The sequence below is a fragment of the Rosa chinensis genome, chromosome 4 (genome assembly GCF_002994745.2).
Source record: "Rosa chinensis cultivar Old Blush chromosome 4, RchiOBHm-V2, whole genome shotgun sequence".
Classification (NCBI taxonomy): Eukaryota; Viridiplantae; Streptophyta; class Magnoliopsida; order Rosales; family Rosaceae; genus Rosa; species Rosa chinensis.
In genome coordinates, this window is record NC_037091.1 from 10,789,338 (window position 1) to 10,812,172 (window position 22,835).

Consider the following 22,835-nt stretch of genomic DNA (forward strand, 5'->3'; position numbering starts at 1 on the left):
CAGTCATCTCAGAAACGCAAAAACAGCAAAACCCAGAAATAAGCAGACCCACTAAAACAAAAACAAAAGGGAAATCCAGGTACCAACCTCAGTGGTGCAATCTCCAGCACGGTCGTGCACGGTGACGATCGACGTCTCTCTGGAAACGGTATACCCACGCTCCGGCAGGCTCTCTCTCCGGTCTCGGACAAACAGAACTCGAAGACGACGACTAGGTTTTCAAATTTTCGCAAAGTGGCAAATCTCCCAAGGTCCCCCCCCCCCCCACCCTTTTTATCTCGGCATCAACGCGTCCTAAGCCGTCCGCTCCATAACGGCATCACGTACCAGCCGTACACGTGTCATCAGTCTCCACTCACTCTCCGGAGTACCCGAGGCGTTACCTCGGTTATGAAACCCACAATTAATGTCATTAAAAGCTAGAAGATGGACAGGCTTAGGAGACAAGCCTACGCACGCTAACCCACTATAGGTTCGACACGTGTTAAACAGTTGGGATGACTTCGTAAAGAACCGCCTGAAGTCTCCGCTGAGCGAAACCCCGCCAGCGGATTTTCACTTGTCATCCTCCAAGTGACGGAGTCTCCGCTGAGCGAAACCCCGCCAGCGGAACTCCCTCGTCATTTCTCGAGACCAAGTCTCCGCTGAGCGAAACCCCGCCAGCGGATCGTCACTTGTCATCCTCCAAGTGACGGAGTCTCCGCTGAGCGAAACCCCGCCAGCGGATTTTCACTTGTCATCCTCCAAGTGACGGGGTCTCCGCTGAGCGAAACCCCGCCAGCGGAACTTCTTTTGTCACCATCGAAGTCTCCAACGGAACTTCTCTCGTCATTCCGTAAACGGGGCATCCTCCGCTACACAGCACACCGCTAGCGGACCCCCTTTCTCACCTGACAAACTGCGTACTTTATTCAGCGCAATACCGCTCAATAAAATACCACCAAGCACGTCTACTTGACGCTGCTTCCTGCTACATCTAGCGGGGGGACTTCCGCCAGCGGTGGATCCCGAGGCCACGCCTCTCTGACAACGCCGCCACGCGGAGTTACGGTCAGAATGTCCCTACGGGACATGGGGACTAGTCAACAGTCTACGACAGCCCTGATCAGGTACGTTGACCCCCGTCACTTGGGTGCTAAGATTGGGCTCGCAACCCAACACCCACTGCTCCGTGCAGCTCCCCCTCAACAAACAATAATAGCGACCATCCGGAGGTCCATCTTAGCCGGGGAGTGGGAGACTCCCTGGGGGGCCTAGCAGGGGCCCACCCGAAAGGGCACAAAGCGTTTGCTCAGTAAATCCATGGTTGACGACGCACTGACGCTAATTATGCTTCTGCAAAGTCTAGCGGGAGAAACGCTTCAAACCGCCGATCAACTCCCCAACCAAGATTGCCCTCCTTGACTGGGGATTTGGGGGACTTGTACATACATGTGCATTTGCAAGCATAATTAGCTATAATGAGTCACGCTCATTGTACCGCCAGGGGTACCAACGCCCACCATATAAGTGACTGGCGTAAAGACAGCTAGTCGGGTTACCGCCTGAGCCCCGGATCAACCCCAAAGCACCGCCGACGCGCCGCCACGCGCCGTGTCAAGTTAGCATCAGAAGCTACTGAAACTGGGAACTGAAGCACATCAGTCCCACATCGAAAACAAGGAGAAGATCATCCTCTTCCTCACCTATAAAAGGTCCTCTCCTCTCTCCTCATTTATGACGCATTCAATACTTACCTACTGTTACTTTGTCAACATAAATACATTGACTAACTTAGGCATCGGAGAGTTGAAGACCGCCCAGCGCGGTCTCCCTCTGACGCCCATTGTATTTTACTTGACAGGTAACGGGAATCACTAACAGCAGAAGTATCGATCCGCCCGCCGGATCAGCGTTAACTAAAGTCCAGCTACCGCTAGACTTTTAGACATTAACACAACAAATCAGCCGAAGAATCTACTCCTCCGAAGCTGAGTCAACCATAAGCAAACTCCAAAAAAAACAATTGCCGTCGTTGGCGATCCCAATCGGAAAAAATATGGACGAAAATCAGACGAATCCTCAAGATGCTAGCGCAGACCTCAGAGAGCTCGGCCTCAACCTTGGATCTGTACTCCTTGACGAGCGCCACGTCCTCCTCTTTCTTGCGGCCCTCCTCCTTCTACTCGATGCGCTCCTCGACGGTGAGCTCCGACGCCGTGGTGGATCCATCTCCTCGTAGCGCTCCGCCTGCTTGGTGAGCTTGGCCAAGTAGACGTGCTAGTCTCTGGTTAGGTTATCGGGGATGGAGGACGCCATTAGAGAGAGAGAGAGAGAGAGAGAGAGAGAGAGAGAGAGAGAGAGAGAGAGAGAGAGAGAGAGAGAGAGAGAGAGAGAGAGAGAGAGAGAGAGAGAGAGAGAGAGATAGAGAGAGGTTTGAGTGGCATGATGGTAGTTTGTTAATTAGATTGAGGGCAAAATGGTCATTTGATTTTAAATTGGGTTAATGGGAACAAAAATATGTTGATGGGGTAAGTAGGATAATTTTTACTCATTTTGGTGCTATTGGTCAAGAACCCAAAAAAAATTGAAAGTCCATAAAAGAAAACATGAGTGCTGTTGATTAAAGATTAATAATAATAACTATAAAAAGAAAAAGAAGCACGTTGCCTCTTGACTAGCAATTTACACCTTATCTACTACTTGATTGCTTCTAGTTTTGTTCAAATTATACAACAAAACTATGAAAGAAGTTGAAAACAAGTTGAAGTGTACACGTACGCTCAAATAGAGATGGAGTGTAGAGCCAGAACAGATACCACCTCTTCATGTGGATTAGTATTGTTTTCTATCTAAGAGAAAGGAAGCATACAGCTAGCTAACAATAGATGTTGTTGTGCAAGTTTTGGAGTTTAAGGCTAATTCAAATTCATATATAGTCTTATCTACGACTCCTATAAAAGAGAATTTCACGTACATCAAGGGGAGGAGATCAACGTGAAGACGCAGCAGCGCGGAGAAGTACAGACGGAGAAAAAAAAAAAAACAGGAGCCATAGGAGAAGAAGTTTCATTCAATTCAAGGTTCAAATCCGTCTTTCATCGTCCTCCTCCATCATTTTTTTTGCTCACAGGTATTAAAGGCCCCATGCACAACAAACATGCCGGAGCGGCGTCTCCATAAGCCATGTCGAAGACCATGATGACAATACTGGAGCAGCGCCTCCGATGACCATACCGGGCAGCGTCCCAATGACCATGCTGGGCAGCATCCCAATGACAATCCCGCAGCAACGTCTCAAATGGTTTTTCATAGCAATGTCTTCGAAGCATATGGCTCTAAAGGCCATGGTGGTTCCAAGGATAAAGCCCACATTCCGTCATGACTTCTCAGCTTTCAAAAATCACCAACGAAGAAGATTCACATCCAGTAAATAAAACTCTAGGATTCTTCAACTTAGAGACCAAGGCAACGCAAGAAAGCCTGAAGCCTGAAGCAAAGCCTCTGCTCAAAACCATGAAGCATTGTATGTGGTCTGACTATGATCCTCGAAGCTAAGCTAGCTGCTGCCCGTTGCTAACACGTCAAACTAGACATGCATGAGGGCACCTTTTAGAGAACCACGTTATTGCATGATCTCCCAATTATACAAGAGAATGAGACAATAAAAAATACAGAAGAAAGATAACATTTAATTAATTGTCTCGTCACTTTGTATGAAAGGAGATAGATACATGTTGCACTATTTGAAAAAATACAAAGTTTGAAGTGGAAGCACAGCACGGGAATTGATACCAAGGCATGAAGAAAAAAAAACAAAATAATTAAAAGTCAGTAAGCATTCCTTTCATTCCACAAATAAGCAAGTAAATGGAGCATGCCAAATACTCTTACGCAGAGGACTTTGGAACAAGCAAATATAGAAAGCCTCCAAGACTTTCTATTAGGGATGGCATTTTAACCCATGGGTATGGGTACCCGTGGGTATTTATTCCACATGGGTATTTTTTTATGGGTATGGGTATTTTTTTTGTGAGGATGATTCTAAAGGCGATCCAGGATGATCCAACCGTTGGATCTTCATATAATTTTGAAAGGATAATCCTAAGGGCGATCCGTGAGGATCCTACCGTTGGATCTTAGTATAATTTTGAGAGGATGATCCGTGAGGATCCGACCGTTGGATCGTAGTATAATTTTGTGAGGATGATTCTAAAGGCGATCTGGGACGATCCAACCGTTGGATCTTCATATAATTTTGAGAGGATGATTCTACATGCGATCTGGGACGATCCGACCGTTGGATCATCGTATAATTTTGAGAGGATGATCCTAAGGGCGATCCCTGAGGATCTGACCGTTGGATCATTGTATAAGTTTGTGGGGATGATTCTAAAGGCGATCTATTAGGATCCGACCGTTGGATCATCGTATAATTTTGAGAGGATGATCCTAAGAGCTATTCGTGAGGATCTGACCGTTAGATCATGGTATAATTGTGAAAAAATGATTCAAAAGGCGATCCGTGAGAATCTGACAGTTGGATCATCGTATAATTGTGAAAAGACGATTCCAAAAGGCGATCCGTGAGAATCCGACGGTTGGATCATCGTATAATTGTGAAAAGGCGATCCATGAAAATCTGACCGTTGGATCATCATATAATTGTGAAAAGACGATTCCAAAAGGCAATCCATGAGAATCCGACCGTTGGATCATCGTTTTCATTATCTAAGTCGGTGTTGAAAAATAAATTTAATTTTATTTAATAACTTATCACTAAAGTAGAAATATTCAGATAAAAAAAAAACAATATTGTAGTGGTAGATGTTTGTAGCAAGTATAAAGAAAAAAAATTGCCCATATTGAAAACGGGTGAATGTTTGTAGTGGTAGAAAATTAGAAATATTAAGATTAAAGAAAAACAATAAAGTAGTAATAAGTATTGGTCAAAAAAAAAAATACTAGCAAGTATTTAAAAAAAAAAAAAAAAAAACTGCCCATATTAAAAATGGGTAAATGGGTGGGTATGGGTTTTACCCATTTAAAAATGGGTGGGTAAATACCCACACCCACTAATTATTTGATAGGTATTACCCATTGGGTATTACCCGCGAATTATTATTGGGTGGGTAATACCCAGCGGGTAATACCCAATGGGTATAAATGCCATCTCTACTTTCTAAGAGCAACTCCAACAGCTTCTCTATAATTTTTGTATTATAGAGAAGCAAAAGTCAAACTTTTAGCCTATTTTTCTTCTCCAACTCCAACAGATTCCCTAGTTTACAGTAATCTATAAAATCTCTATATTCTTCTTTAAAATTTTGGAGTTTGCTGTAAATATAGGGAATTTGGTTTTCTCTCTCCTCACTTTCTCTAAAATAGAGATAGTTATAGGGAATCTGAAGGAGCAAAAGAGGCTCATTTTTCCCTAAAATAGAGAAAAATCAAAATATAGGGAATCTGTTGGAGTTGCTCTAAGTAAGAGAGCAACCTCTTAAAATAGAAAAAGGATTGCTTGAGACGCAATAGAGGGAGTCTTCTAGTCGATTAAGAACATGGAGATAAATTAATTTCCCATGTCTCTTCTAGTTGATCATTAAGAACTTGAAGATAAATTAATTTCCCATGTCTTTAATTAAGAAGGTGGCAATTGACCCCAAATACGATGGAGAACTCTCCTCCAGTTTGTTTCATGAAAGAAAGAAAGCTTCCCGTTGCTTATGTGGAGGGCAGGAAGGCATTGTCCTAATTATAGTAGCATTTTACAAGAGCGTAGCATTTTAAAAGAGCGTCTAGCTCATGTTAAACTCATGCAACGGGGTTGCCACATCACATCAAGTTATCGTGATTGATTGGCCCTCTTCCCAATATTTGGAATCCTCCCATTGCAAGTCAAAAAAAAATCCAAATTTCAAGACTTGTCTCGTGGATGCCTAAATCAAGAATGCCCGAAAGAAAATCTCGATGGGTGTCTTCGGTTCCAGATGAAATTGAGAAGTGTGGCTCAGAGTTTACTCGACGCTACGGCTGTCCAAATGTAAAAATACTCTAACATTGGTTTTGTGAAAAATGCTCTGAAACCCAAAATGAAAATTGCTTTTGGTATAAAACCAAGAAAGCTCAAATAAACAAACATGAACTACAATGGTTTGATTGCTTCACAGGATATGTAGGCAATCTAGCGACCCACTAGATGCAACCACAAATTCAAATCGAATCCCTGACTCCACTAGTCAAATTCAGCCAATCCGAATCTCTGACTCTACCAGTCAAATTCATCCAAACACCATAAAAATCAAATCATTCCCAAATTACCCAAAAGCAAATTCAAGGGCTCTAAACCTTCACAAATATCTTAAACACAAATCCAAAAATAAATGGGTCATCTACCTATTTAAATCCCAAATGCTGGAACTACATGTGGTTTGATCCCGCAAGGGTATGTAGGCAATCTGGAATCAAATAATCTAGATGCAACCGCATCCTAAACACTATTCCTATTCCAAAAATCCAAACCCTCCAATGGGTCATTCACTCATTGGAACTCTTGAACTACGAGTGGCTTGATCCCCTCCCGGGTACGTAGCCAACCCATTCCAAAATTTCTCTATAAATGGAATCAAAGGGTGTTATCTTGTAACAAGAGATTGTAATTAAGAGACACATTCTGTCTTGAATGGGTCGAACCCGAAATAATTAAAACTCTATTATGTTAATGAATACGAGTGAAATTACGTTGGGTGACATTTTCACTTTGTGTTTTTTTTTTTTAACTCAACACGTAGCTGGAAGCAAAGAGGTCGAATAGAAAAACTCAACTCTAGCAGTCTAGACTTGATCGTCGGAGTCGGCGGTCACTTCTTCAAGCTTTAGAGCTGAAGTGATGTCGTCTGGATAGAGGCCCGGTGGCGTCGAGCTGTGAGGTCAGGTTTGGTGCTACATGAGGGTCGGATCTTGTGGTCGTTGTGTCTCACAAGGTCTGGGCGGCACCGGAACCTGTGTTGTAGGCTGTCTGGGTCCAATCTCTATCGAAACTGAGATGGTGGATAGCTGATACTAGTCATCGAGGCCTGATTCAAGAAGATTCACGATCTGGTCTGGGTCGTGCGGCTTTGTCAAGGTCAACGTCGAAGTCTGTAAGCAAAATCCTCAAAAAATTGACTTTTCTCCGAAAGTCAATAAATGTCTAGATATATGGTAATTTTCTAGGTATTTGGGTATAACTTTCTTGGTATAGAACAACTGTTTTGTCTTTTTGGGTTTCTTGCACTAAAGTGTATAGCAACAGAATTTGGTTAGGGGTTTCTAGGTCTGAAGAGCGTAATGCTTTGATACCATGTCAAAAGATATTTGGGAATAATGTAATAATTTTATTCATCTCTCAAGGAAGGTTTTATAATATACATCGATGTACAAGTTGAGTAAGTAGTTATACAAAATAAATCAACTATTCTAATTGATACAGAAAATTAATGTAAATAAATGTAAATTGATACAATGAACCTAGACTAATAACCGTTCATGTCAACACAAACGGCCCTGGGGAATGACACATAGACTATAGCACTAATTGCTTCTCCTCACTGTGCTGGACGTAGTGGTCGTGGTTTACCTTTTTTTCTGACGTTATTAGATTTTTTTTTTTTCAACTTTTTTTTTTTATGGTTTCTGAAAATTTCTTATAAATAAGGGAATTAAAAAAAAAAAACTGAAATTTAATTAGGAAAAAATATTTGTTAATTTTTTTCTTCAAAAAAAAAATCTTTGGGGGCTATTGCTACCCACTAAAGTGAAATTGTTCTTATAGAGAGCTTGCAGTGGTTACCTACCTTGTGCAGCTACACTGCATTATCGCCATATCAGTTCTTACTCGTTATGCGGTAACTGTGGTTTTGGTGAGTAGTCAATAATTCATTTTTTATTTTCACCCAAAAAAATAATAATAATTCATTGTTTATGGGCCTTTAAAGACAAGCTAAAAAAGTTTGGAAGCTCACTTTTTTTGGTACGGTGTGGAAAAAGAGTTGCTTTTTGGAATTATTCAATCATGTGGCTATATGGTGGCTACAGAGACTGAGTTAGAATGGTTTAGTGTGGTGTGCTGGAGTATATGGCAGAGACGCAATGACAGGACACATGGAAAAGGCTTCTCGCAGGCAGGGGAATTAATTGATAAGGCTGCTGGGTGGTGGAGTTTTTTTTGTGCAGGTGACACAAAAGAAAGATGCAAATAGCGTGGAAGCAATTTTGTTGGGACATTACTTCGCTAACCAGCCCTGGTTAGCTTGGGCTGACCATGGCCAATAATAGATCGACATGTGTATGCAGTGGGACAGAGGCCAAAGCATGAAAAGCAGGAGATAATAACTCAGCCTGGTTGCATCGACCTCCGCCTCTCCTCATCGTCTCCTACCCATCTCCTCTGCCAAATCTCTCAAACCCGAATCACCGCCTTCCCTTCCTCCACCCGCTACGACCTCATCTGCGGTGTCCCCATCTTCCAAATTGCTGAACCTAAAGCAAAACTCCAGGTATAACAAAGTTTAGTCAACAACTCCAAGTACACTAATTACAATTATCATGACAATGTTGTGCCAAAGATCAGAAATTGAAAGTAGGCAAAGTTAAACCCCTTCACTGGTTTTGAATAGACAGAACAGAGAAGCGAACAGACTCAATAGTTCTAAGAGCACAATCAGAAAGCCAGATCAAGATATAGAGAGTCCATTTCCAATTCTCCAATAAAGATACAAACTTGTTCATCTATTCTCATCACAAAACAAAATTTAACCAAATTCTCAATTCTCAATTCTGAAAACAAAACTTGTTCATCTATTCCCAATTCTCCAATAAAGATACGAACTTGTTCATCTATTCTCCTCACAAAACAAAACCCAAAATTTTATCTAATCCAATCCACCCAAAATTTCAGGTTTTCGGGACAGAGAGAAATGAAATCAAACCCATCAAATCAAAATCACAAACCCAAAATTTGAGTTAATGGGCACCACCCTCCCCATCGCCACCTGCATCAGCATCTCCCATGACATCCCCATGGCCGGCTGCGGCTGTGTTCCAAGAATGGGTCCGATTAGTTCTATCGCGGTGGTCGACGCTTCAATTGGTCATCGAGAACGAGTGGGGTAGCCGTGATTCGCGCCTCAAGACCGAGCAACTCGTCTTCGATGTCCTCTCCTGGGTCAATCACTCCACCGGTAAGCTTTAACTCGTCAAGTTCTCTCTTTTTCTGGTCAAGGATTTCAAGCCCGGCCAGGTCTACCTCATCATCAAGGAACTCGTCACCAGCAGCGCTTCCATTCTCGAGACCTTCGTGCCGCTCAGAGTCGTCTGGTTGAAGGCCAGTGACGCCGTCGTTTCGATCGGCCGGGCTAAGGAGTTATTATCTCCTGCTCTTAATTGCTTTGGCCTCAATTCCCACTTCATACACGTGTCGATCTATTATTGGCCGTGGTCAGCCCACGCTAACCAGGGCTGGTTAGCGAAGTAATGTCCATTTTGTTGCTGCTACTTCTTCTATGCGCTGGACTGGCCCACCTCTTGGCCATGTGAAAGTAAATTTTGATGATGCTCTGGACTTCAAAAATGGAGGCTTTGGGATTAGAACTGTTTGTAGGGATGAGGAGGGCAATGTATTATGTGTGGTTGGAGTTCCTGGAACGGGGTTGCCAATGCCTATGGCTTGTGAGTCTGTTGCATTGGTTAATAGTCTTTACTTTTATCTCCAAGCAAGCTTTACAAATGTGATCATAAAGGGTGATGCAAAGAACATGATTTCAGCATTGGACACGGGGGAGGAGGATTTAAGTCATGATGGTGCTCTACTTGACGAAGCAAGAAGTCTATAAATAATTTTCAGTCTTGTAGTTGAGTTCATGTTCTCAAACAATGTAATAAAGCCGCCCATTGCATGGCTAAGGTTGCTATTGAGGTACAATTTTCAACTTACTGGTGGCGAATGATGCCAATTTGGCTCACATCTACCGTTGAGAGTGATAGAACTAAATGGAGTGTGCTCTTCCCAACTTTAGTCTTTGGTTGGGTTTAATGAGGCCACTATAAACTCCTAGATTGTAAGTTACAAGTTGAATGAAGCATTATTTCATCAAAAAAAAAAAGTTGAAAAAGCATTTTTAGTGTTTAGACAAATATACCCTCAACTTTAACAGCTTCTAACGAGAGATTTAACGACAGTAAGTTATGTGAAAGACAGATTCGAAAGTGAGTGAGGTTAAGTGATATTTTTAAAAATATAGAGAGTTAAGTGTTGAACATGTCATAACTCAATAACCATTGGTGATCTTTTCCCAAGAAAAAAGGGAATGTAGTTGGTTTCAATGCCCATGTGGTGGTGCCATCCCCACTTACAAGTATGACCGGTTCAGATGAGGGCCCTACAATTCCGACTCTAGCCACTATGATCTCGGTTGCATCTTCTGCCAACAAGAAGAAGAAGGGCAACAGAAAATCTATACCCAGTGCAACAAAAAAGTAATTATAATAATCCTCATAGAGAACATCCTACATGATAGCAAGAGTCTCCGATACTCTAACCAAACATCATATTTAATGAAAAATAAACTATTAAGATGAGCAAGCCTATCTGCAACACTATTTGCTTCACTGTAAATATGTTGAATCCTAATTGATTGAAAAACCTTCAAATAGTCTTTACGATCATCTAAAACGCGACTTACCTCCAAGAAATTCTTCTCCAGCCTCTATTTAATTTCCTTGTGTTTTTACCGTTAAGCATATGCAAGTGTAATATTATGTGTGAGAAATTCACTTTTCTCGTGTCAAGCATGACAAGTTCATTTATAATAGAATAATGATAGGGAGCCTTAAATGAGATCTAAATTTAAGTCATGGTTGTTCCTTCTTTTTTTGGGATAAGAATCAGGACATGGTTATATAGTTATACTTAATAATACTTGGTTTGCCAATTCTGTAGTAGCATAGGGTCATAAAATTAAGGGGACTGCTACATACACAAGCATAGTGCGCCTGAGTCTAACACCGCAATGCCACGTGTCTATTGGCAGCACGTACTATTCAATGCGACTTTCTTCTCGTCATTTTTGTTTTGCCCCCGCCTTGTTCTCTTTCTTCATCTCCTTCCTCTCTCTTCTGTAAACAATTTTTTTTTTCTTTTCCTCTCTCATGTTTTCTGGGTAAATGATACAGATAAACTTGAACCTAGAAATTGAAAAGCTGAAGAAAAGCTACGGTTCTCATAACCCATAACCCCTATATCAGTTTTGTGAAATTTTGTACCATCTTTGAGCTTTGTGAATTGGGATTTTTGGGTTATTCGTGAAAAGCCCCAAATCAGTGATATGAACCTGTAGTTCATGGCGTATGGAGATGAAGTGGAAGGAGAGCAGAAGAACAGCGAATAGGACCACAAAGCGGTTGATGCCAGAACATTGATCATGTCTTTTTCTTCTTGTTTCTTGGGTTTTCTTTGTTTTTGGATGGGAGGAGTGCGCATTTGTGAGAATTTGCTGGAAACCCACAAAATATCAACCCATTTTATGGTTTAAAGTTAAAAGGGAATTTTAGTGGCAGAAGATAGGGGCAGATCGTGGTTTAGTTGGAAGTTCATCTTCTCTGGTGTTTTAATCGTTTTGGAGGAGATTGAAGGAAAAAAAAAAATATATTTGCAGAAGGGAAGAGATGAGAATGGCAAGGGCAAAAGTGCCAAGAAAAATAAAGCATTAATAAACTATTTCGTTTCTGTTGCCAAGTACCACGTGGCATTGCGGTGTTAGACCCAAACGCATATGCATGTGTATCTAACATTCCCCTAAAAGTAACTCAAGCTTATGTACAGTTTACTGCATAATTGGATCCCTGGAGAATTTCTCTCTCTCGTCTTATTACGCAGCTGTACTTACTCACTTTTGTCATGAAAACTATGCAGGCCCTAGCTAGGGCGTGACTCAGGTTTTTAATTATGCATGGAAACATAGTCGTTATTAACTGCCATTTTTTTTTTGCGCTTTAATTCACGTTAACCAGCCAAATCGATCAATGATAATTTGGTGTAATTCCCTTTGCTTTGGCAATAAATTGCTTCTTTAACTGAATATATACATCTATGTGCATCATCTAACATGGAAACCAAGCATGATGCATGCCCCCATGCAGGGGCGGAGCCACATAGTGGCCTAGTGGGTCACAGACCCACTAGAGTTTTAGTACAAATATATATTAGCTTCTACACATTGTAACAAAGCTGCTCTGGTGTAGTGGTTGTCCTATTGAATCCATAACAATATGGTCAAGGGTTCGATGTTTCTTGTTGTAAGCTTTGTGGGTCTTTTTTTTTTCCTTTTCTTGTTTGGCTTGAACATGTGGGATTATATATAATTATGTATTACATATGTAGTTAATTATATATTACGTATGTAGTGCTATGGTTCTACTTTTGAATTATAAAAATTAATATAGTTATGTTATTGCTTAGACAATTTACAAGATGTATATCACTTTAGTTTTTTTTTTTTTTTTTTTTTTTTTTTTTTTTTTTTGTAATTAAGTTTTGATATTTTGTGAGTGCCCCACCTTAAATCGAAACCTGGCTCCGCCACTGCCCCCATGATCTCCTACTACTATTTCTGGCTAAATATTAGCACTTAGAATACGTTGATTGACACCGTACCAGAACCGGAAAGAAGCTAATCCAACACTCGTGGCCTGTTGGTTAGGCTAGAGAACCAACACTGTGTCACGGGTTCAAATCTCACTGACATCAGGGATGGGTGGGGTTGGGAGTTACATTGTTGTCCAGAGTCAAAAAAAACAAAAACAAAAACTCGTTCGTAAGTAAGATATTACTTTGTCTCAACTAGCTGGCAATTCTGGACGCAATTTGATTTAACATAAGAAAGCACGTGCCCGGTTCAAAATTTCAATTTTTTTTTCTAGCATGGAAAGATGATCAAAGGATTTCACGCCTACCCCCATGGTGACTCGAACTCATGACCTAGATCTTAGGTAGTAGGTGCTCTAACCACTGAGCTAACACCACTTTGTCATATTTCAACGTTATTATTTCAAGTAGTTCAACTCTTTTCTTGATAAAATAAAATAAAAAAATAAAAGTAGTTCAACTCTTCATCCAAAATGTATAATTTATCTATCTTATACGCAGTGGCGGATCCAGGATTTTTTAATTTAGGAGTGTAGTCAAAATAGATAAAAAAAAATTAACAATAAAATTAGAGACAATTTGTTGTACAACTTCTAAACATTCAATATCATAACAATTCGAATAAGTACTTAGCCAAAAAAAAAAAATTACAATACATCAGTTCATCTCCGCTTGAGTTTTGCGTCATCAATACATGTCTTCACGTTTTTTTTCCGGCTTTACTTCTTCACGTTTTGGACTCCTGGGCTTTTGTGGCTACTCACTTTTTAAATTTTATTTTGGAATTTGGGACATGGGAGCTTGGGTTAATCACGTCAGTCATCAGGTCATGCTGGTTATATATGCCTTTATCTCTCTTCTCTCATTAAATGTTTCTGTTTCTTTCTTATTAGCAAGTCTGTTGGCTCATGTTTTACACCAATTTCATGATTTCATCTGTATATATTATTAAAATATTAGGTTAAGTGGGGGCATGTTTGATAACATTTTATCTTCTAACTATACTGATCATCAATAAGTACATCTTCCATAAAATTTAAGTGGGCGCGTTAGTCCCCTCTTACCCCCATCTCGGTCCGCCGGTGCTTGTGCGAAAAAAAATTGTATCAAAGTTCAAAACTTACACGGATTGAATTATAGGTTGTTTCTTTTTCCCTTTTTTTTTTTTTTTGAGAATACTATTTCCCTTTTCTTTCTTTTTTACCGCAAACATAAAAACATTTCACAACTCCGCACGAAATATACAAAGCAGACATACGATTGGCCAAAGCAAATAACTAAGAACCAAGTTTACTCGCTAATCCATGAAAAGCATAAAATAAGTAATTTCGCAACTCTGCATCACATACACAAAGCAGACACGATGAGCCAAAGACAATAATAAAGAACCACTTCCTCAGCCGTGAAAAGCGAAAAAATAAAGGGATAATTGTGTTAAGAAGAAGGCCACTTGACAGAAACATGGTTGCAGCTCTATTTATCCTTAATTTAAAGCTGAGAAATCAGCTCCAGGGCTACATACATAGACAGACAGCCATGACAACACTTGAGACAACTTGTGATAAACCTGGCCATCCACCCGTCACAGTCCTATCTCACCGTACACGTCTCCCACGGTACTATTGATCAAACAGGTGTCACCTCCAAGACAGATTCCAGACGATAAGAGTTGAGCGTACAAGGGTGCGTCACTTGAGTCTTGGTTGTTGTTGGTGTGGAGTGTGAATTTGGACCAATGAACTTGAGTCTGGCGGGGGTTCGAGGTGACCTCGTGCACCCAAACCAGAGCGAATTTCAGTTCATGTCTCCGGACTTGCATCAGGGATTGGCGAAAACTAACTTCAGTGAGAGGTAGGACGATTCCATCATTTGGGAGTCCCTGAACTGGTTTGGAGAGCCATTCACGTCGACCAATATCAAAAATATATAAAGCCGGACGATATTCCGTGGAGTTGGGATCCCAGACTCCAAAGGAAATCAAATACGAGTCTCTCAGCACCACGCCGGTGGACCAATGGGAGCAATATACACGGTCATGAAGGATCTCCCAATCGCGAGAGCGCAAATCACCGCAGACCAATTCACCATACATGGAGCCGAAGATGGGGCAGAACAGGAAAAGCTTGGTCTCAGTAAGAGCAAGCAAATCAGCCCTTGCCAAGTCGGCAGAGGCAGGCAGAGGCGGAAAAAATTCCCAATTGCACCATGGAAGCACTTCTTCACACATAGCAGGAGGACAATCACATCTAGATTCAAGTATAAATTTAGAACATTTAGATGGTACTCGACTAAAGTCGTGCGACCAATAGCGGATGCGGGCCGCCCTATTTCCCACCACATAAAGATCGCCGGCCTTGGAAACCGCCGCTTCTTTCAGAAAAATGAATTCTTCTGGTCTCTTAAAGTTATACCTGACTCTGCTCCAACAGGGCGGCCAGCTTAGCATATCAAGTACGTGAAATCCGTCAAAATCGTCAATCTCACCATCTTCAGTACGATAAAAGCCACCGACGAGTATTAAACTGGAGTCGTTGACGACGAGACTGTGCTCTTCGAGATGATAAGGTAATTGGGGAAGATGCAATTGTCTCACCCTCTCTTTTTCACTTTTAAGGACCCAGCCCACCGACGTCCCTTCTTCTTCTTCACCATCTCTATCCTCGATCACAATCCACCGATTCTCAATCCTCCCATTCCCACGGCATGAAAACTGTAGGTAGATCTGCAAATCCATTTTGCACTTCTTTTTTCGATCGCCGTCAGAGCAAACCCTAATACTTGCTTTTTTCCCTATTCCCCTTTTCTCTGACATACACGTTTATTGAAGATCTCCGGTGTAGGGATGGTAATAGGGCGGGTTGGGGATGAAATTACAATACTATTCCTATTCCTGGATTATTTTCTATCCCCATCTCTAAATCCGCTCTAAATCTTTAATAAAAATTTAATAAATAAAATAATTTTTTCTTATATTGTCTTTTTAAAAATTAAAATCTACAGTAAATAAATTTAAAATATGATTAAATTCATAAATTATAATTTAGTAAGTACAAACATCAAAACACTATTAAAGAAAAACTGTAGCTATTAAAATAAAGTAGTAAATATATATATTTGTGATTTATATTATAAAAAATAAATTAAAATATATATAAGTTAAATATATGTATATATTCTTAGGGCGGGTTTGGGAATGAAGATTACAATATCATTCCCGCTCCATCCCCAATCTTAGATAGCAGAGATTGAGGATCCCCATCTCTATTCTCCATTTGTCTCCAAATTCTCCTTCCATTAAGGGCTGGTATCCAATGGAACTCTACCCCTCTGGAAATTTTTGCCAACCCTACTCTTGTCAGTTAATATATGAATTTTGTATTTCAATCATATTAATTTATCAATAAACAATAGTTAACGTACGTATTACATCATTTTGCTCAAATTGTAGTCATCTTAGTTTATTTTATTGATCTAATTACTTTGAATACCCTAGTTACATTCGTTACACAGAATAATATATCTACCCGACCAATCTTAAGATCAACCCTCATCAAAATTATCAGTGGGAAAGAAAGAAAAAAGAATCTATCACGTCATTCAGGTGCATCTGCAAAATCTGTATAATATGGCTTTAATCTATTTTATGTTATCTTTCAACTTTTCAAGTAAGGAAAATGATTAAAATCTGTAAAGATTTTCACACATTAATGCAACAGAAGGAGATGCTGAGCTAGCTAGGTATAGCCAAGTGTAGGGATTATGTGAGACAAGAGTTGCATGCAATTCTTGCAGAAGCCACAACTGGGCTCCAAAATCAGGCGGTGTTTGCATTGCTTGCCACGCCAGTTTTCCTCTCTCTTTCTCCAACCCCCACCGCTCTATATAAACCAAGCGCCCCAAACCACATCGATCATATGCAAATATAGAGAGGAAGAAGAAAGACTCGTCGGAAAAAGGAGGAAAAGATCGATCATCATAGATGGAAGCTCATTTGATTGAGAATGACGCACTGGCAACAGCAGCAAAATATGCACCAGTCACTTATGAGAGGAGAGTCAGGGGGGACTTGGAAACCACACTTCCAAAGCCATGTGAGTTTGTTAATTAGTAAATACAATTGCTCTCTCTAGCTAGCTTTCCAGCTTTGTAATAAGCTTGATTGTTCGTCTGGTTCAATCTGTTTACAAACAACATGATTCAAATAGCATTGAGAAAAAGCCTAGCTGGTTGATTTGGCTTGTTTGTACGACAGAAATCTTGGAAGGCTTAATTACGAACAAATAACAAATTCATGCTGGTTGTCTAGCTCAAAATCAAGACAATTTCATTCTTTTTACCTAGATCTAGTTACTCACTCCATTGACACAACTTGTTTCCTTTTCTTATGTTCAGGAAAGTTTTTTTCTTCTTTTCTCTTCTCAATTTTCACCTAGTTCATCATCTATATATGAGAGAGATAGCCGAGATTATCACTCTAATTTGTCGCAATTTTGCTGTGTTAAACTAAAAATTCTAGTGTCAAAATGCTCATATTACTGAAAATTGTTCCTGACATTTAACAATTATGCTATTGGGAACATGATATCAGAAAATTTCTTCATCCACCTTCACTATACTAATTCATTTCTTTCTTCTTCGGTACACTCCCATCAGATCTTCCCAGAGCCCTGACTGCTCCAGACACAAACCATCCCATGGGAACACCTGGATATCACCATCGCAACTTGAGTGTTCTTCAGCAGCATGTGGCATTTTTTGACCAGGACGAAAATGGAATCGTCTACCCTTGGGAAACTTTTGTTGGTAATTATCTGCATCATGTCCTTATCTCTTGTTCAAGGTCCAAAAGCACCAATAAATGTAGTCAGTTTATGTTTTTTTTATCATATATATAATGTATTTTGCCTTTTAATTAATGGCCAGGACTTCGAGCTATCGGTTTCAACTCAATTGCATCTCTTATCGTGGCGGTTGTCATCAATGCGGCACTGAGTTATGCTACTCTTCCTGTGAGTAATTCCAAATAACACATTGCAACTAGCTAATAGTAATAGCCATCGAGACATCTTGCAACCTTAATATGCTTGTTTGTTCTTCTGGTTCAATCTGTTCACATACCACATTGTAATCACTAATACTGTACATATTGAGACATCTTAGAAACCCTAAGCTGCTTAATCTCCCTGAGTAATTTTAAATGTTCTATGCTACCCTGTCTTGTAAGTAATTTCAAAATGTTGAATGCTTATTGGAGTTTTCAAAGAATGATAAACGCGTGTGCTTGTAAATTTGACACAAGTGTATTGCGTGTGACTAATTATATTATATTGCGCGCATGATCTCTCTGAACATGGTACCTTTTACAGGGTTGGTTTCCTTCTCCGTTCTTGCCCATATACATTCTAAACATTCACAAGGCAAAGCATGGTAGTGATACTGGAACATATGACACGGAAGGAAGGTATGCAACTAACACTTCTTTTGATATCGGTCCACCTATGTTGCCAGACCATTGATTGATGAATGCATGTGGTTGTTGTTTAATTTTCATATATTGGCACCAGTCCCTAACATGCCATATATTTGGGGAGACGATATTACTTCATAAATTTCAATGGGAATAATAGAACAATCTATACCGTTGCAGTGTCTCCAACAACAACGATATTGTTATGACACTAACAGAATTTACTTTCCAGGTTTTCGCCAGCAAACATTGAGCTCATGTTTAGCAAATATGCTCGTACGGTTCCTGACAAGTTCACTCTAGGAGAGCTTTGGGACATGACTGAGGGAAACCGAGTTTCATACGACTTCTTTGGATGGTAGTTATTTTAGGCTTTTTTTATATTTTTATTTATTTTACATTTCTCCATACCATGTAAGTTTTGGTTCTTCACCGTTACTATGTGTGAGTTTAAATTTCGCAGGATTGCAAGTAAGCTGGAATGGGGACTTCTGTATGTTCTCGCTAGGGATGAGGAGGGTTTACTATCTAAAGAAGCTGTGAGACGCTGCTTTGATGGAAGCTTATTCGAGTATTGTGCCAAGATGAATGCAAGTGCAGAAGCTAAGATGGGCTGAAGAATACTTTAGCACTTGAATTTATGTATATATTTCTCTGCTTTGAGATGTTAGAGTTGTAATAAATCGAGGGATGATCCTTCAGCACATAAGGCTGATGACCATCAGTTTCATGTTTCATAGAAATAGAAGACTCTACTTTATGATTTTGCATGTATATTCGAACAACGGCAGTAGGATAAATGAAAATTTACTTTTCACTTCAAGGAAATTGAAACAGAGGAAGATATAATTAATCCTGGAAGATTCTTCAAGAAACATAGTACAATGGGTTTGGAAGTTTGAATGTCCTTGTGGCTCTTGGAAGTCCCTCAATGCTGCTATATTGATCTCCCAATATGCCCCAAACTCTGTATCCACCAACCATCAATTGTTTCCTCACATCAGCTTTGAAATCTTGCACCCCCTTCACTTCATCCTCAGGACCCCTGTACCCAAAAGCAAATCAAGCACAAGATTTGACCTCTCTATGTATTATGTGATTGAGTGAGAGAAGAACTGATGACCTTAAAATGAGACTTGTCCATCCATAAAAGCCAACATGGAGAAGGTTGTTTATTGTGGCTGATCTAAGACGCTCCCTCCTTGAAGAAACCAGAATGATCTGCAGCCCTCTGGCTTTGATCTCATTGAACAGTGAGTGAGTGATCCAGAGCAGGTGCCTTGCCATGGCTCATCCACTCCTCCAAAGCACTCAGGTTCAACTTCTCACCCCTAGTACCCAATAAAAAGAAAAATGTTTACTAAATCAGCAGCCTTAAGCCTGAAACATACCCTTATCAAACAATCTGATATTATATGTGTGTCAATAATTCAATTCAGCAAACAATAATGTAATTATAGGTTTACAAGAATCTAAATCATCTGATCTGACTGTTTTGGATGAAACAAACTTACCCGAAATGATGTCCCTTGTAGTAAGGCACAGTAGAGAGCAGTGTATCATCAATGTCAAAAATCCATGCATCTCTACCATCATTCTTCAAATTACAGCCACTGCTTAGATACACAATGGACTCCTCAATAGCCCTTTCTGAGTCCACCTTGTACTGAGTCGAAGTAACATATTTTCCAACGTATCCTATGCACTCTTCAGGCACCACTTGGAACTCTCTAATGTTGTGCAGCTCAACATTCTTCCTCCAGCTCTCACAGTAAGTCTTCAAGCTGATCTTCATCCCATTCCTGGTTCTCTGATTCAAAATGTTCCACTCTGACTCTGCTACTGTTAGAGTAACAAAGAAACTCAAACAACAGAAGAAGAGGCATAGATTTCCGCCCATTTTGGCAATAATAATGGATTGATGCCCAAAGATACAAATAGAGGAAGATAGAGTGGGTTTATGTAGCTCTTTGCATATGGAAATTGAACCAAGAAAGTGAGGTCACAACTCACACGGGGTGGTGGAACAAGTTTGTCATAATACCTTGACTTGTTCTAACAATCACATGGTGGTCAGGTTGGCAAATGCCTTAAATTCCCTTTTTTATTTTTGCTCATCTAATGTTATTATTTTCTTTCATCGATAGTCTGTCATACCATTCATTACAACTAGTTTTCAATCATGAGGTAGAAAAGACAAGAATGGTTAATGCTGATTATCAATAATCATTCATTACAAGTTTACAACAGATTAGGGAGTTTTGATTAATTATGGAGAAAACACTATGCACTTAAACACTACTAATTAAGAATAAATGCCAATTCATATGAACCAACCATGCCAGAAAATTAAAAAAGAAATCTCAATTTGGAGTAGAAAACTAACCATGGATTATCCAGAGCAAAACATCTTTTCAAATGTACACAAATATAAGACCCCTTAAACAAAACTGTCAAATTTGGGGGATGTCTATTATCAAACAAAAGAAGGACAACACCAAGATCTGTCTTCTGCCGAGAGATGGTCGGAAGATGGTATCACTGAAACAATAGCATTAACAGCAGTAGCAATCCTAGGCCACAGATCAGCACACTCCTTCCCAATAGGACCAGTAATTGCAGATCCTAAACAAACAAACAGCAACGAGCAACCAATAAGATAACGTGACTAATCTAGTCAAGTAAAAACTCGAGATTTTTATACATAATGTGGAAAGAAAGATAGGATATGCAGGTTAAATTATGACCTGCAACTTTCATTTCTGCCTTCGGATTAACAATATCAGCAGCATTATCTGCAAATGAACAGTAGCAAAATTAGTGATGAACAATCAAGTGTAATGAAAGATTATCCATACATTACTGTAAGCATCTATGTCACAGACTGAGCAAATCAACCCAACAAGAGGAGTTAACTTGTACAGAAACTTTCTACATACAAATATAATCAAGTAATTGCAAACCTAACAAGAGGAGCAAACCAAAGCACTAAACAGGACAATATAATCAAGAATTTGCAACCTAACTGAATAAAAGATACTGACCTTCGAAGTACATGAAGACACACTCCTTTCAGTGCCATGGCTTGCGCTGCCCCAAAATGACAGCTGGCAGGACCTTCTTCATCAGATCAGGCTTACCCTTCTTCACAGTGGTCATGACCATGTCACCAACACAAGCAGATGGCAACTGATTCAGACGACCCTTGATTCCCTTGACTTGGATGATGTACAGGTTCTTAGCTCCTGTATTGTCAGCACAGTTCACTGTGGCTGCCACTGGCAGACCCAGTGACATCCTGAACTTGTTTCCAGTGGATCCTCAGGGTCCTAAACCATATCAAACCAAAATCAAAATCACATCAAAAAACAGAGAACACATTTCATTTATTACATTGCAACTGTTCCAATCAAAGAAACAGATTCGATTCAATTTCATAGTAACCCATTAACAGACAAATCAAAGCTTCAAGAACCCATTTCCTTGCATTTTAGAAGCTTATTAGATTAACCAAAGACAGATTCACAACGCAATTTTATTCTAAAAATCCCAGTTTCATAGAATAATATATGCTGGGGTTGCTATCAAATTATGAAAACAAAAGCTAAATCAACATACTGAACATGCATTTCATTATTTTGTTCAGACAATTTCTCAGTAATCAAATGAATACAATGCACTGGATCATCAAAGATAAAAGCAGTACCATTTATAGTACCCTTGGATAGTAAACGATTCATCAGTCATAAGATGCTATGAAGGAGCTTGTGTTTGTCATCTCTGTGGCTAGAGACTTCAATACACTGCATATCTCTGCTGTTCTTGGTTGCACTGGATCATCAAAGGGAGAAGCATGCACCTGATTCCTGACTTCAATCCAACTGCAGCCGGGTTGCTTGTCCGTATCACTTTCCTTCATTAACACCCCGACTCTCTCAACCTCATCCCATCTGCCTGCCTCAGCATGCATGTTCGATAAGAGTACATAATTTGAAGCTTTATCAGGTTCAAGTTCTAAGAGCTTCTCGGTAGCATACTTGCCATGAGGTGGCAAACGTGCCGATCCGGCCCATTTTAAGCGGGCCTAGTCGTGATTCGTGCCGTATTTGGCCCGGCCCATTTATTATCGTGCCGGACTAGTGCCGGCCCATTTACTTAAACATTAAGCCCGGTCCGACCCATGGCTTGAGCCCATATCGTGCCGGGTCAATAAACGGGCTGTGTTTGTGCATACCCACTATAAAGCACGATTTAAAATTTTTAATTTGAATAAATAAAAATTAATTTTATTTAACTATTTAGAAAATTAAAATAAATTAAGTTTTACAATATTTTTCTTAATCTTAGCTTTTTAAGATTAGTTTTCTAATATTTTTAATATTCCACTACAAGAAAGAAAGAAAGAAAAAAATAACTTAAAATATATTGCTTGTAGTATATTAGTGTGAGATTAATCTTTATTAATATAATGTAGATTTGGTATCATATTATTCTTTCCTTCATTCTATAGTTGTATTATTATGAGATTAGAAAAAATAATTTATGTCAAAACAAGGATATAACTCAAATGGGGTTGTCTGATGGTTGCAGCCCTCAATTGAAGGAATTATGGGTGGCTGCTTTTACTTCAACTATATGGTTCATTTGGCATGCTAGAAACAAGACCAAATATGATAACAAAACTTTCATGGTGGTAGGGATTTGCAG

At 39.8% G+C, this 22,835-nt stretch overlaps 1 protein-coding gene and 1 pseudogene across 1 annotated transcript; one reads left to right on the forward strand and one right to left on the reverse strand.

Annotated features, from left to right (window-relative positions):
- The first annotated feature begins 16,603 nt into the window (after positions 1 to 16,603).
- On the forward strand, positions 16,604 to 18,745 carry LOC112200404 (peroxygenase 2). Its single transcript, XM_024341436.2, has 6 exons — positions 16,604 to 16,752; positions 17,315 to 17,464; positions 17,585 to 17,670; positions 18,028 to 18,122; positions 18,361 to 18,486; positions 18,592 to 18,745. The coding sequence occupies exons 1-6, from the start codon at positions 16,641 to 16,643 to the stop codon at positions 18,743 to 18,745; spliced, it is 723 nt and encodes a 240-aa protein (XP_024197204.1). The 5' UTR covers positions 16,604 to 16,640.
- A 250-nt stretch (positions 18,746 to 18,995) lies between these two features.
- LOC112200645 lies at positions 18,996 to 20,106 on the reverse strand (annotated as a pseudogene).
- Positions 20,107 to 22,835: the final 2,729 nt, after the last annotated feature.

Coding starts and splice junctions, on each gene's coding strand:
- LOC112200404 (XM_024341436.2), top strand. CDS start 16,641: ATGGAAGCTCATTTGATTGAGAATGACGCACTGGCAACAGCAGCAAAA. Junction 18,123..18,360: donor ACATATGACACGGAAGGAAG/GTATGCAACTAA, acceptor TTTACTTTCCAG/GTTTTCGCCAGCAAACATTG. Junction 18,487..18,591: donor TCATACGACTTCTTTGGATG/GTAGTTATTTTA, acceptor TAAATTTCGCAG/GATTGCAAGTAAGCTGGAAT.